The following is a 14074-nucleotide window of genomic DNA, read 5'->3' on the forward strand; positions in this document are numbered from 1 at the left end:
AAAAGAGAGGATCCAGATAAAAGACAAGGTTCCTGGCAGGGCCAGGGCCACTGCCCTGATTCCTTAGGTGTGAACAGAGCTTTTCCAGTTTCCAAAGTATTCTAAATTATTTCCTAACACAGGGGCATTGAGAGAAAGAGATTCTTACCCCCGTTCCACACGGGAGAAACTGAGGCTCAGGGAGATTTAAGGATCATGCTCAAGAGGTTATCTGGGGACAAAGTTTACTCAGGATGTGGAGGGGGATGCTGAGGAGCAGGGACTGGAGCCTGGGAAGGTAGGGCAGGCTGAGACCTGGGGGTATGGGTGGAATGTGTATGTGGTAGTGGTGTCTGGGCCATGGAATGAAGTGGAATAAATAGCAAGAGCTGGGCACTGAGGGAACCAGCTGGGGGGCCCTGGGCGTGGGTTCCCTGGATCCAGGGAGTGTGAGGATGGCTTTCCCTGGTTCCTGAGGCATGGACCAAGTCCCAGCCTGCATCTGAGCTCCGCTGTGCTAGCTTTGTGGTGTCTGGGTCGGGGAAGTTACCGTTAGAAAGCTGCCGTCAGCAGGCGTCCTTCCAGCTTTCCATGGAAATTCTGGGAGCTGCTCCTAGTTTGCGGCGGAGCCTTCCCTCCTTCCCCGCATTGGGCGCTGGACCTTGACGGCCAGCAGGCTCCAAGGCCCAGGCTTTTTGCCAACAGCAACAGGCTACTGGCTGGGCCCAGGCAAGGGAACCTTGGCAGGAAAAGTTCCTTGCTCTACCTCCACTACACTCAGAGGGCAGTGAGGGGGGTACCAGACAGGACTCCTTCTTCCCTGGTGAAGTGCCCCTGCAGCCCCCCAGTGTCCACGCCATGGATATTTCCTCCACAGAAGTACAATGCTGATTATGATCTGTCAGCTCGGCAAGGGGCAGACACCCTGGCCTTCATGTCTCTCCTGGAGGAGAAGTTGCTCCCGGTGCTGGTGAGTGTGCCCAGACCTCCCAGCATCCATGGTTAGCAGGGGAGGGGTTGGGCACACATAGACCCACCCAGAGACTCAGGACAGCATGGGGGTCAGAGCCCACCTTGAATCAGACAGGTGCACTGGCTCAGACCTGCCTGTTTCTTCCTGCCTACCCAATCCAGGTACATACTTTCTGGATAGACACCAAGAACTATGTGGAAGTGACCCGGAAGTGGTATGCAGAGGCTATGCCCTTTCCCCTCAACTTCTTCCTGCCTGGCCGCATGCAGCGGCAGTACATGGAACGGCTAGAGCTGCTGAGTGGGGAGCACGTGCCTGAGGATGAGGAAGAGCTGGAGAAGGAGGTAGCTCTGAGACCGGGGCCTGTTGTATGAGATGAGCCCTAAGGATGCTGGCCAGGAATGGGAATGCTTAGGTGGGGAGGTGGAACTGTTCCCGCAGCTGCAAGCCTACCTGTGTCGTCCCTACAGCTGTACCGAGAGGCTCGAGAGTGTCTGACCCTGCTCTCTCAGCGCCTGGGCTCTCAAAAGTTCTTCTTTGGAGATGCGTGAGTCTGACTCCAAGAGGGTAATGGGTGGCTTGGAAGAAGATACAGGTTCAGATGGAGCAGCTGGGGCTGGGGCTGGGGCTGGGGTGGGCTCAGGCGCTGGACAGGAGGTCCTTGGGACAGATACTGGCCCTGCTGACAGTGGGCCTGTGTGTGGGGCCAGAGCCTTCTCAGAGGTACAAAAGGGTAGGGTGGGAGGGCAGCCAGGCACAGGAGGGGCCTGAAGAGCTGTGGGGCACTGAATGTGCCCTTTATGCAGCCCTGGGATAGAGCCCTATTCAGGGCCAGGCTGGCGCCACCTGGGGATCTCTCCCAGTACCAGGTCTCGAACTGTGTGTCCTGTCTTCCCTGATGGCCGCCTGCTGCCCAGAGCCCACCTCAAGGGCTGACTCTTCCTCCAGCTCCATCTTTACCCCTTCTGTCCCAGTGCTTCTCCTCCATCCCACCCTTCTCTCTCTGCTCCAGCCCTGCCTCCTTGGACGCCTTCGTCTTTAGCTACTTGGCCCTGCTGCTGCAGGCAAAGCTGCCCAGTGGGAAGCTGCAGGCCCACCTGCGGGGGCTGCACAACCTCTGTGCCTATTGTACCCACATCCTCAGTCTCTACTTCCCCTGGGATGGAGGTAAGGGGCAGATGGGAGGGGCAGCCCTGGGGAGAGTGGGCAGGGATCCGAGAACTAGTTCCCCTAACTCACCTTCCTTCCTTGACCCTCAGCTGAGGTACCACCGCCACGCCAGACACCAGCAGGCCCAGAGACTGAGGAGGAGCCATACCGGCGCCGGAACCAGATCTTATCTGTGCTGGCAGGACTGGCAGCCATGGTGGGCTACGCCTTGCTCAGCGGCATTGTCTCCATCCAGCGGGCAACGCCTGCTCGGGCCCCAGGCACCCGGGCCCTGGGCATGGCTGAGGAGGATGAAGAGGAATGATTTGTCCTCACGCTCCCAGGACTGGTTTTTCTACTCTCGTGCATTCCAGAGGCCCCCGTGCCTCCTCTTTGCTGGTACAGCCGGACACGGGGTGCTGCCCCCCAGAATAAAGCCACTCACACTGACTGGGCTCAAACATTTTCTCCTTTAAGAGCTGCCATTTTTCCTGGTTAGTCCCACAGGAACCATCTGGGTGCCTGGGCACACCTGCTGCTGCTTTAAGGCTTCCGCCCTGATGCTGACACTGCTGCTCCACGGGCCCAGTTCTGCATCTCCAGGAAAGACAAACAGTCTCCAGTTTTGGGCCCAGCTTTCCTAGTCTCTTCTTTTCCTTACCCTCACCCTTCATCTTGTGTTTGTACGACAGTGAGCTCACCCTAGGCCTGGGCCCAGGTCCAGTTTCCAAAGCAAGCAGCACACAGTGCACGTTCACATAAGCATGGGGGCTGGGGGGACACTGGGGCTTACTGATCTTTTTCTAGGGGCCTCCAGCCCCTGGCACCACCTAGAGGGGAAAGTGAATCACCCAAACCACTGCCCTTGGGCTTATGTCGCTGTAAGCTCACCCTGGCCCTGCTGTGCCCTCTTTAGCCACAGACAGCGTGTGAGCTGACTCTGTCCCTTTAATGCTCAGGCTGAGCTTGAGTATCCACTCCATCACTGGCGACACCACAGGTAGGTGTGAATGGAGTAGCCAGGTGAGATCGTCTCCAGGAAGCCCACGGCAGGATCCTTGATGGTAAGAGGCACATCCTTAGAGGAGCTAGGGAGTGGGGAGGAGAAGCTAAGAGTGTGATCCTGCCAAGGCCCCCGACCCTGTCTTCAGCCCACTTCCCAGACCCCACTATTGCCCTCACCGGTTTAGCACGACCACAACGGCAGAGCCATCGGGATGCATCAGTGCCACTGTGTCCAGGTCGTTCTTCTGACTGGCAACCAGCCCCACTCTCTGGGAGCCCTCAGGAATGAACTTGCTGAATGTGGGAACAGATGGTCAGAGTCCGTCGGGGTACCGCCCATGAAACCCTCATCTAAGAAGTCACCCACCCATATACCCACCTCATGACTCCTGCAGAAGCTCTGCCCTGGGTCTCTAGACCTGGAGCCATGCTGCTGGGCACTGACCCTGCTTTTCTACATCACAGTCCAGCCTCAGGCATTGGGGTTGTCTGTTGCTACCTAGTCACTTCCTGCCTCCATGGTGCAAAAGGGGATGGGTGTGCCTCTCCCGAGGTCCACCCTAAACACCTTCCTGCTCCCTCATGGTGTAGAGTGATGTAAGCCATCTGATGTAGGAGATGATAAGCCTGGTATGGAATGGGGGTGCCCGCCCTCCACTCACCTGAAGTGACCAAGGTGGTAGAACATGGGCTGTTTGTAAAACGTGTCCTTGGTGATGTCTACAATGACGGGACTGTCGACAAAATTACGCACCCAGTTGGGTCCTCCTTCGGGGTTCAGGGCGAGGTTCCAGTCGGTCCAGCCGACCACATGGTACAGGAGGTTCTGGGGTAAGGACAAAGGCAAAGAGACAAAGGCTCAACACTGGGGGCTCCCAGAGACTGTAGGTAAGGGTCACATGAGGGAGAAGTGGCTGTGGGTAGCTCAGCCCTGTGAGGGGCACATTCCTTAGCCTCTAAGGAGTTGGGGGTGTGAAGATTGAGGCATCTCAAGGGGAGCTGAGAAGTCTGAGGCAGGTGCAAGTGCATCAGTAGTTGCAAAAGGGGCTATGAGCCGGGCGTGGTGCCTCATGCCTGTAATCCCAGTGCTTTGGGAGGCTGAGGTGGGCGGATCACAAGGTCAGGAGATCGAGACCATCCTGGTTAACACGGTGAAACCCCGTCTTTACTAAAAATACAAAAAAATTAGCTGGTCGTGGTGGCAGGCACCTGCAGTCCCAGCTACTTGGGAAGCTGAGGCAGGAGAATGACGTGAACCCGGGTGGCGGAGCTTGCAGTGAGCCGAGATCATGCCACTGCACTCCAGCCTGGGCGACAGAGCCAAACTTTGTCTCAAAAAAAAAAGAAAAAGTGCAATGAGGTGTGCAGTCCTGTGAAGGAAAGGCAAGATGGGGAATCATGGTTCCCCAGTTGCCCAAAAGGGCAGGCTAGCTGGGGGAAGCTGGACAGGAAAGGTCTGTCAGTCTTTCGTGAGACTACTAAGGGGTCTGAGGTCTGCTTTGCAGGAAGGCAGACTGGGGTGGCTTACCGTGATGATGCTGTGGCTGTACTGCATCCCTCGATCCCAGGAGCCTAGCCGCACACTCTGCTCCCAGAACTTGGAGCCCACACAGGCCTCTGAGGCAAAGAGCATGGTGTTGGGGAACAGGCGGTGTGTCTCCCCTAGGGTGGCTTTGGCTGGAGCCAGAAAGTCCAGGTACCAATGTACAGCAATGCCATGAACATACTTAGCTGCCTCTGGGTCTGTCAGTACCTGCAAAGGAAGAGCAAGTGACCCTGGACCTTGCACACAGGCTTCTGGAACTTCCAATTCCTCTTATAGGAATCCTGGCAATGGGTGATGGGAAGAATGCAACTAGAGAGGTTTGGGGAGATATTTTTTTTTGTTTTTGAGACAGGATATAACTCCATCACTCAGGCTGGAGTACAGTGGCACAATCATAGCTCCCTGCAGCCTTGACTTCCTAGGGTCAATTGATCCTCCTGCGTTAGCCTCGTGAGTAGCTGGGACTACACGGGTGCCACACCCAGCTAATTTGTGTGTGTGTGTGTGTGTATACACATATAGTTTTTGTTTTTTTTGTAGAGATGGGATTTCACCATGTTTCCCAGGCTGGTCTTGAATTTCTTAGGTTCAAGTGATCCACCCACCTTGGCCTCCCATAGTGCTGAGATTACAGATATGAACCACCGCCCCAAGCCTAGAGAGAGGTTTTTTTTTTTTTTTTGAGATGCATTCTCACTCAGTCGCCGGACTGGAGTGCAGTGGCACGATCTCATCTCACCGCAACCACCATCTCCCGGGTTCAACTGATTCTCCCTTCTCAGCCCCCCAAGTAGCTGGGATTACAGGTACCCACCATCATGCCCAGATAATTTTTTTTTTTTTATTTTAGTAGAGACAGGGTTTCAACACGTTGGCCAGGCTGGTCTTAAACTCCTGACCTCAGGTGATCCGCCCACCTCGGCCTCCCAAAGTGCTGGGGTTACATGAGTGAGCCACCTCGTCTGGCCCCTAGAAAGGTTTAAAGTGATAACTGTGGGATCCATGGCGCCCTGGAGGCCCAGGGAAATGGTGCTCTAGGAATCCACAGTTGGGTAGAGAAATTGCTCTAAGTTTGGGAGCCAGTCATTTGGAGGCTAGATTTGAAGGTCACTGGAGCACCATGCAGGTCTGGGCCTTACCACCTTTGCCCAGTGGGGCAGCAGCAAGCGTTGGTCATCCAGCATGAGCAGGCGGACATTGTGGTGAGTACTGTTGGCGAGGGTAGGACCTAGGTCACGGGCAATGAAGTCTCGCTGATGTTCAGGGGTGAAGCCCAGGCACTGGAAGGGGTATCCACTCAATAGCCCAGCAGAAGGCTCATTTTCAGCTGTCACTGCCCAGAACTGTAACTTGTGCTCTGCATAGGCATCCAGGAACCTGGCAAGAGAAAGGTCATGAGTGATCCAGCCAAGAAGGTGGAGCAGACCAGCTGGGTGTGTTGGCTCACGCCTGTAATCCCAGCACTTTGGGAGGCTGAGGCAGGTAGATCACTTGAGGTCAGGAGTTAGAGAACAGCCTACCCAACCTGGGGAAACCCCGTCTCTACTAAAAACAGAAAAATTAGCTGGGCATGGTGGCAGGCACCTATAATCCCAGCTACTTGGAAGGCTGAGGCAGGAGAATCACTTGAACTCGAGAGGCAGAGGTTACAGTGAGCGAAGATGGCGCCACGGCACTCCAGCCTGGGTGACAGAGAGAGAGACTCCTTCTCAAAAAAAAAAAAAGAAGAAAAAGAAAGTGGGCCAGACTGAGAGAACAGGAAGCCTGATGGAGTGGGCAAGATTGACAGGCCCAAGTCTGAAAGGCCCAGAAGGTAGAAAGGTGAGCTGAGGAGAGGCAGATCTGAAAGTGGAACTAGGTTGAGGGTCGGGACATAGATCAGCGTGGCCAAAGGGGAGGCCAGTCCTGATCCCACAGCCTTGCTGATCCCTTACTTCACAAAGTATCTGGCCCAGGTCTGGTGGTAGATGTCTCCGGGCTGTCCCTTGAGTGACCCCTTCCCATTCACCGCTCCATTGGTCTTGAGCCAAGTGGGTGATGTCCAGGGGCTGGCAAGGAGTGAAACGGGACGCTGGGCCAATTGCAGGGCTCGGTGAATCAGGGGTATCTAAAGACAAAGGTAGTGAAGAGAGAAGCACCCAGAGTTGGAACACATACTAGCCCAACCAGTGCATCTGGTTCAGCCATCAGCCCCCACCCTCCCACCCCGGGGACAAAATAGCAGGGGACAAAACATCTCTACAAGCAGACCTACCGTACAGCTTCTCAACCCCCAGACATCAGGGCCATCAGAGCCTGAAAAAGCTAGAATGCCTACCTTGAGCTTGGTATCTTCCTCTGGGAGGCTGAAGTTGTGCAACTGGAAATCATCAGGGGTGTCTGCATATGTGTAGGTGCGGATGGAGAAGTCACAGCTGGCCATGGGTACGCGGATGATGTTATATCCGATTCCTACAGAAAAGGATGATCAAGATATGGTAGTCTAAGTCAATAGGAAAGTACAGGACTCTGCTTATCACTTGTCAGTCCTAATAGTGTCTGAGTCAGGGCCAAAGGGAACTTGGGCTCCTGGGTTGGAACCTGTGGAGGCTGGCACCTGGGTGAAGCACAGGCCTTTCTGAGCCTGAGTCCATAATAGTTAGCAGATGATAAGCAGGGAAATCTTATTTCAGAGGGCATTAAAACAGGAACCAAATGTCAGGGATGGGCAGAAGTCAGGGTCCAAAGAAAGGGCAAAGAAAAGTGTTGGTGGCTCATGCCTGTAATCCCAGCACTTTGGGAGGCTGAGGCGGGCAGATCACAAGGTCAGGAGTTCGCTATCATCCTGGCCAACATAGTGAAACCCCATCTCTACTAAAAATACAGAAAATGAGCCGGGCATGGTGGCAGGCACCTGTAATCCCAGGTACTCGGAAGGCTGAGACAGGAGAATCACTTGAACCCAGGAGGTGGAGGTTCAGTGAGCCGAGATTGTGCCACTGCACTCCAGCCTGGGCGACAGTGCGAGACTCCTCAAAAAAAAAAAGAGAAACATGTTGGCTGGGCTCGGTGGCTCACACCTGTAATCCCAGCATTTTGGGAGGCTAAGGCAGGTGGATCATTTGAGGTCAGGAGTTTAAGCCTAGCCTAGTCAACATGATGAAACCCTGTCTCTACTAAAAATACAAAAATTAGCCAGGTGGTAGTGGCGCATGCCTATAATTCCAGCTACTCAGGAGGCTGAGGCAGGAGAATCACTATAGCCTGGGAGGCAGAGGTTGCTGTGGGTGGAGATCATGCCCTCTGCACTCCTGTCTCGGCGACAGAGTGAGCAGAGTGAGATTCTGTCTCAAAAAAATTAAAAAATAAAAAAACAAAAAGTGTCAATGGCGCTATGTCATCTTGTCCCCTTCCTCCTCACCTTCTTCAGAGAAGTACGATTTAAGTAGCAAATTTTGGGCAGGGGGTGACAGGGCAAGGATGTTGAGAGCAGCAGCATCTGTCATGGCCCCTCCAAATCCCTTCACTTTCTGGAACTTCTGTTCTGGCTGCAGGGTCAGTAGCAGGCCTGAGGACATCCACAGGGAATAAGGGTCTCAGTGCCCAGGGGGGGAATTCCTTGATGATCACTGACACCGTTTACCTCTAAGAGGACCCAGCCTGGCCTGGGGGGTGAAGGGTGTAATGGTTACCTGTGCCTGTGCGATTGGCCTGGATGGTCCCCGTACTCAGCTTCATCCGTCGCCCACTGCGTGTAGTCTCATAGCGGCTGAAGGTACCGAGGGCAGGAAAGGTCAGGGGATCAAGAGAGTCACAGTATGTGGCATTGCAGACACAGACCACCAAGTTGTAGCTGAAGCTTTTAGGGATGCAGGGGCGCCACCTGGGAGGGAGGGAGCCCAAGCAGAGGTGAGGTCTGATGAGGATGTGGAGAACGGACACAGCTGCTCGGAGAGAAAGAATATGATTTCAAAACTCCTCACCCCAAAGTTGGTCTCAGTCACTAAAAAGGATTTATTGAGCACCTATTAAAAGTCTACCACCAGAGTACTGGAAGGCTACCAAAGGACTACGAGGCAGAAGGGAGCCTCTGTGCTACTTCACCACCGCCTTGACTCACCTACCTGATGCCCATGACACTGCCTGAAGTAGAAGCAATCCTGTGAAGCTGGCGGCCATGATGCTTACCCTACCCGAAGGCTTGGGACATTCCTGAGGACAGAATGAGGAGTGGCTGAAAAGCAAGCCCCTCTCCCCCCTCAACTTCTCTCCTGGGCAGAGTTTAGCTGCCTTTGGGTGCCCATGGCCTAATCTCCCACATTCATTAGGACAAGGCCCATAGACACCTGGGTGCAGCTCTCCCTGCAACCTTTCTGATGACAACTCTCTGCCCACTCCAAATCAGGACGCTCCCCACCACTCTTCCCACCCATTTCAACTTCGACCCCTCCCTCCATCTGTGCCTTGCTCAAAGAGCCACGATGGCCCTGGATTCAAAGACAGTCTGTCATTCACTGAATTCCAGTGCCAGGATTCCAGAAGCACTGTGACAGTGCTGATTGGGAGCTCTCTCTTACCTCTCTGGAAAACTCCATCACCTCAGGGTCATTGGATGAGGAGAAGACCACAGGGGTTCCAGAGTCTCTGAAGGATAGAGGATCCGCTAAACAAAAACAAGGATGCAGGTACCTGCCGTAGCTATAGGCACTAGGTCAGCCCTGCAAGTAATTCCGGCTTCCTGACATGGATGGGTCATGTGATGACTGGGAGTGTCACATGACACAGGAAGTGAGGCAATTGCAGGCATATTTCTAAAGGGCAATTGGCTTCCTCCCATCTGTTACAGATTATATGCACTATAAAACTCTGGAGGGCATGTATGGGTGACAACTTTAGGAAGAGCCTAGAACACAGATTTGGGTGGAGAATGAGGTAGAGGCTTCTAAATCCCAGAGAATGGGAACCACAGCAGGCACACTGCTTTTTTGATAGAAATGTCAAAAAAGGTACAAATAAAGCTGATATGATTAAAAAAAAAAAAAATTCACTGTGCAAAATACTGACAATACCGAGATGTTTAAGACACAGTCTTTGCCCTATAGAGGCGTGTGAGGCATGGAAGTCAGACACAGATATTTACAGATAAAGACAGAAACGGTAACAGGTGTGCATGGAGAGCTCTCTGAGATGAGGAGGGACCATTCGTGGGTGGGGAATTATCTAGGGTGGCTTCACAGAGGAAAAAGTGAGGGGGCTTATTAGCTGGTCAAGTGCAGGGTGCAAGGAGGGTGGGACACCGGCAGTGGGATGACAGGACTGGAGGGAAGGAGTGGTTAGTGCTGCTCCTCTGCAGCGTCCTTTGTTTCATCATCAGATGCAGATGGTAATAACTGTTCTTCCTTTCTCACAGGACAGGGAGGTTTGTAAGTAGTTCAGAAACCAGAAAGTGTTGTACAAAGCCGTATCCTCAGTGGACACAAGGAGGAAGTTGTCCGTGCCGTGGCCTCACGAACCACATCAAATGAGATTTCGCGGGAGTGGCACATGCAGTCATGACCTGACTAACCCCAGCTCTCAGTCTATTTCCTTGCCTGGAAAATGGAGGCAATGCCACAACCTCAAAGGGTGGTTACTGCAGTCAGTGAGGTAAGTGCAGTGCCTGACCACTTGGTAGGCACCTGGGAACACTTGTTTGCTGTTTGTATTTTTTTGTTCTTGTTGTTTTTTGAGGTAGAGTCTCGCTCTGCTGCCCAGGCTAGAGTGCGGTGGCGTGATCTCGGCTCACTGCAACCTCCGCCTCCTGGGTTCGAGTGATTCTCCTGCCTCAGCCTCCCAAGTAGCTGGGATTACAGGTGCCTGCCACCATGCTCGGCTAATTTTTTTATTTTTAGTAGCGACGGGGTTTCACTATGTTGACCAGGCTGGTCTCGAACTCTGGACCGCAGGTGATCTGCCTGCCCTGGTATTCGAAAGTGCTAGGATTACAGGCATGAGCCACTGCGCTGGAACCCAGCCATCCTTTTTGTTCTTTAAATGACCTCAGTGAAGTCTTTCTAGATACACCCCCAAGCAAAATTGATCATTTCTTCTTCTAGGTTCCTCGAGTAATTTTTCTTTTTTTTTTGGTTTTGAGACCGAGTCTTGCCCTGTTGCCCAGGCTGGAGTGCAGTGTGATCTCGGCTCACTGCAACCTCCACCTCCCTGATTCAAGCAATGGCCCTGCCTCAGCCTCCCTGATTCAAGCAATTGCCCTGCCTCAGCCTCCTGAGTAGCTGGGATTACAGGAGCCCACCACCATGCCCAGCTAATGTTTGTATTTTTAGTAGAGATGGGGTTTCACCATGTTGGCCAGGCTGGTCTTGAATCCCTGACCTCAGGTGATCCACCAGCCTCAGCCTCCTAAGGTGCTGGGATTACAGCATGAGCCACCACACCCGGTCCCTCCAGTAATTAAGTACAGTCTCAGTGAGATGGCAAGGTTGGAATCCTGGCTACACCATTTACTGGCTGTTTGACCTTCAATAAATCAAGCACTCTAAGCCTCTGTTTCATCTATAAAAGGGGAGTGATAACTCCTACCTCAGAGAATTGTTGTGAGGTTTGAGTGTGATAATGTGTCTCTAGTGCACTGCTTGACACTAAACATTGCAACATGTTAGGCCTATGTTCCTGGAGTTCCTTGAAGGAATGTCTTACTCATTCTAAATATCCTTGTAGACAGCCTGGCACAGGTGTGGCTGTCAAGTTGTAGAACTGAACTAGTTGCTTCACTATCAGTATCCACCTCTTCCAGACTTCCTGCTTTTCTTTCTTTTTCTTTTTTTTTTTTTTTTAGTTTGGGATATGACCTTTATTGAGCTTATCCACCAGAGTGGAAATAATGTCTGTACAAAACCAAATGTTTGTTACTATAACTTCTGCATCACAATTAAAATCCAAACAGTTTTTTAAAAACAGTCAACTCAATCAAAACCCACTACTTCAGAATCAATAGCTTCTTTGAAGCCACAGTAACACTTAAATATGGTTAAGACTCGAATGCAGAAATTTGGTTGGTTGGAAAGCTAATTAAACTTCCAACTTGCTCAAATAGAATTACAAAAAGGCAAAATTGTGTTTTTCACAGAGATACAGTCCACTGGAATCACCAACACTGGACAGCTGTTAAGAGTATTTAGAGTCCTGAGATAACAAGGAATCCAGGCATCCTTTAGACAGTCTTCTGTTGTCCTTTCTTCCCAATCAGAGATTTGTGGATGTGTGGAATGACACCACCACCAGCAATTGTAGCCTTGATAAGCGAATCCAATTCTTCATCTCCACGAATAGCAAGTTGCAAGTGACGAGGGGTAATACGCTTTACCTTTAAGTCTTTTGATGCATTTCCTGCCAGTTCAAGTACCTCTGCGGTGAGGTACTCCAGGATGGCTGCGCTGTACACAGCGGCAGTCGCGCCCACACGTCCATGACTGGTCGTCCTAGATTTCAGGTGTCGATGAATACGGCCCACTGGGAACTGCAAGCCGGCTCTCTGCGAGCGGGAAACCGCCTTTGTCTTGGCCTTTCCGGAGTCCTTTCCAGCCTTACCGCCAGCCATTTCGAATTCTGCTGAAGCTCAAGCAAGCAAGGCAGAGAAAAGGCTAATCGGACCCACGGTGAGATCCCACCACCTACTCCTTCGTCGCACCGCGATTCAAACTGCCTTTTTTTTTTTTTTTTGAGATGAAGTCTCACTCTGTTACCCAGTCTGGAGTGCAGTGGCTGTCTCAGCTCACTGCAACCTCTGCCTCCTGGGTTCAAGCAATTCTCCTGCCTCAGCCTCCCAAGTAGTTGGGACTACAGGCACGCACCACCATGCCTGGCTAATTTTTGTATTTTTAGTAGAGACGGGGTTTCACCATGTTAGCCAGGCTGGTCTCAACCTCCTGACCTCAGGTGATTCGCATGCCTTGGCCTCCCAAAGGGCTGGGATTACAGGCATGAGCCACAGCGCCCAGCTTGACTTCCTGCTTTTCAAGGAAACATTGCACAGGATTTGTTCTGGGTAGGGCAGGTAATTATCTAGTACCTTACTTCCCTCAAATTCATTCATCTCACAGATATTTCCTGAGCACATTCCACATTTGCCTTTCCTGCTTTAGTGAGTTTAGAAGTTAAACCGTCTCCTTCCTCTTTCCCTCTGTGTACAGTGAGTGAGCCTCTTCTGTTTTGGCCAGGTACTGAGCAACCTTTTTTTTTTTTTTGAGACAGAGTCTCGCTCTGTTGCCCAGGTTGGAGTGCAGTGGCGGGATCTCAGCTCACTGCAAGCTCTGCCTCCTGGGTTCACGCCATTCTCTTGCCTCAGCCTCCTGAGTAGCTGGGACTACAGACGTCTGCCACCACGTCTGGCTAATTTTTTGTATTTTTAGTAGAGATGGGGTTTCACCGTGTTAGCCAGGATGATCTTGATCTCCTGACCTCGTGATCTGCCCGCCTCGGCCTCCCAAAGTGCTGGGATTACAGGCATGACCCACCACACCCAGTGGCTTAATTTTTGTATTTTTAGTAGGGATGGGGTTTCACCATGTTGGTCAGGCTAGTCTTGAACTCCTGACCTCATGATCTGCCTACCTTGGTCTCCCAAGTGCTGGGATTACAGGTGTGAGCCACTGCGTCAGACCAATTTTTTTTTTTTTTTTTTTTTTTTTGAGACAGGGTCTCCATATGTTGCCCTGGCTGGGGTGCAGTGGCTTGATTTCGGCTCAGTGCAACCTCTACCTCTTGGGCTCAAGCAGTCTTCCCACTTCAGCCTCCAGAGTAACTGGGACTACAGGCGCACAAACACCACACCTGGCTAATTCCAGTTTTTTGTGTTTTTTTTTTTGAAACAGAGTCTTGTTCTGTTGCCCAGGCTGGAGTGCAGTGGCAGGATCTCAGCTCACTGCAAGCTCCGCCTCCCGGGTTTACGCCATTCTCCTGCCTCAGCCTCCTGAGTAGCTAGGACTACAAGCGTCTGCCACCACGCCTGGCTAATTTTTTGTATTTTTAGTAGAGACGGAGTTTCGCCGTGTTAGCCAGGATGGTCTCGATCTCCTGACCTCGTGATCTGCAGGCCTGACTCCCAAAGTGCTGGGATTACAGCCGTGAGCCACGGCGCCCAGACTAGCGTCTATATTTTTTGTACAGACAGGGTCTTGCTGTGTTGCGCAGATTGGTCTCAAACTCCTAAACTCAAAGGATCTCCTGCCTCTACTTTGCAAAGTGCGGGGATTACAGGCACAATGCACCGTGCCCGCCCCCTTTTTCTTCTTTTTATACTTTTTTTTTTTTTCCTGAGACGGAGTCTCACTCTGTCGCCGGTGCTGGAGTGCAGTGGCCGGATCTCAGCTCACTGCAAGCTCCGCCTCCCGGGTTTACGCCATTCTCCTGCCTCAGCCTCCCGAGTAGCTGGGACTACAGACGCC

At 52.3% G+C, this 14074-nt stretch overlaps 3 protein-coding genes across 6 annotated transcripts in view; 1 reads left to right on the forward strand and 2 right to left on the reverse strand.

Annotated features, from left to right (window-relative positions):
- Positions 1–2551, forward strand: part of LOC113224465 (metaxin-1) — a 10128-nt gene extending 7577 nt beyond the window's left edge. For both annotated transcript variants that reach the window (XM_026453625.2, XM_026453626.2), the window contains exons 4-8: positions 857–949; positions 1114–1296; positions 1423–1499; positions 1965–2119; positions 2212–2551. In XM_026453625.2, the coding sequence (XP_026309410.1) occupies positions 857–949; positions 1114–1296; positions 1423–1499; positions 1965–2119; positions 2212–2426 (723 nt within the window). In that variant the 3' untranslated portion in view covers positions 2427–2551. The remainder of the gene's footprint in view (positions 1–856; positions 950–1113; positions 1297–1422; positions 1500–1964; positions 2120–2211) is intronic.
- Positions 782–9342, reverse strand: LOC113224466 (lysosomal acid glucosylceramidase-like). 3 transcript variants are annotated; one of them, XM_026453627.2, is made up of 11 exons: positions 9209–9342; positions 8752–8843; positions 8324–8514; positions 8053–8199; positions 6970–7103; positions 6587–6759; positions 5792–6029; positions 4635–4859; positions 3769–3932; positions 3284–3400; positions 2553–3189 (listed from the first exon to the last, which is right to left on the reverse strand). In XM_026453627.2, the coding sequence occupies exons 1-11, from the start codon at positions 9224–9226 to the stop codon at positions 3084–3086; spliced, it is 1605 nt and encodes a 534-aa protein (XP_026309412.1). In that variant the 5' UTR covers positions 9227–9342; the 3' UTR covers positions 2553–3083. The 3 variants fall into 3 exon arrangements, 1 of the variants encoding a protein (XP_026309412.1); XR_004228812.1 differs by lacking the exons at positions 8324–8514; positions 8752–8843; positions 9209–9342 and adding exons at positions 782–1530; positions 2192–2403 and having other exon boundaries at positions 2993–3189; XR_003309194.2 differs by lacking the exons at positions 8324–8514; positions 8752–8843; positions 9209–9342 and adding an exon at positions 2113–2403 and having other exon boundaries at positions 2993–3189.
- Positions 9343–11466: 2124 nt separating this feature from the next.
- LOC113224468 (histone H2A.Z) lies at positions 11467–12345 on the reverse strand. Its single transcript, XM_026453629.2, has one exon. The coding sequence runs from the start codon at positions 12226–12228 to the stop codon at positions 11842–11844; it is 387 nt and encodes a 128-aa protein (XP_026309414.1). The 5' UTR covers positions 12229–12345; the 3' UTR covers positions 11467–11841.
- Positions 12346–14074: the final 1729 nt, after the last annotated feature.

This window comes from Piliocolobus tephrosceles, unplaced genomic scaffold, assembly GCF_002776525.5.
Source record: "Piliocolobus tephrosceles isolate RC106 unplaced genomic scaffold, ASM277652v3 unscaffolded_44883, whole genome shotgun sequence".
NCBI lineage: Eukaryota > Metazoa > Chordata > Mammalia > Primates > Cercopithecidae > Piliocolobus > Piliocolobus tephrosceles.

What these genes read in the sequence shown, in the direction of transcription:
- LOC113224466 (XM_026453627.2), bottom strand. An exon ending in GGCCAATCGCACAGGCACAG is followed by an intron (nt 8,200 to 8,323) that starts GTAACCATTACA and finishes GGATGTCCTCAG; the next exon opens with GCCTGCTACTGACCCTGCAG. An exon ending in ACAGCCACAGCATCATCACG is followed by an intron (nt 3,933 to 4,634) that starts GTAAGCCACCCC and finishes TCCTTACCCCAG; the next exon opens with AACCTCCTGTACCATGTGGT.
- LOC113224468 (XM_026453629.2), bottom strand. Translation starts at nt 12,228, where the DNA reads ATGGCTGGCGGTAAGGCTGGAAAGGACTCCGGAAAGGCCAAGACAAAG.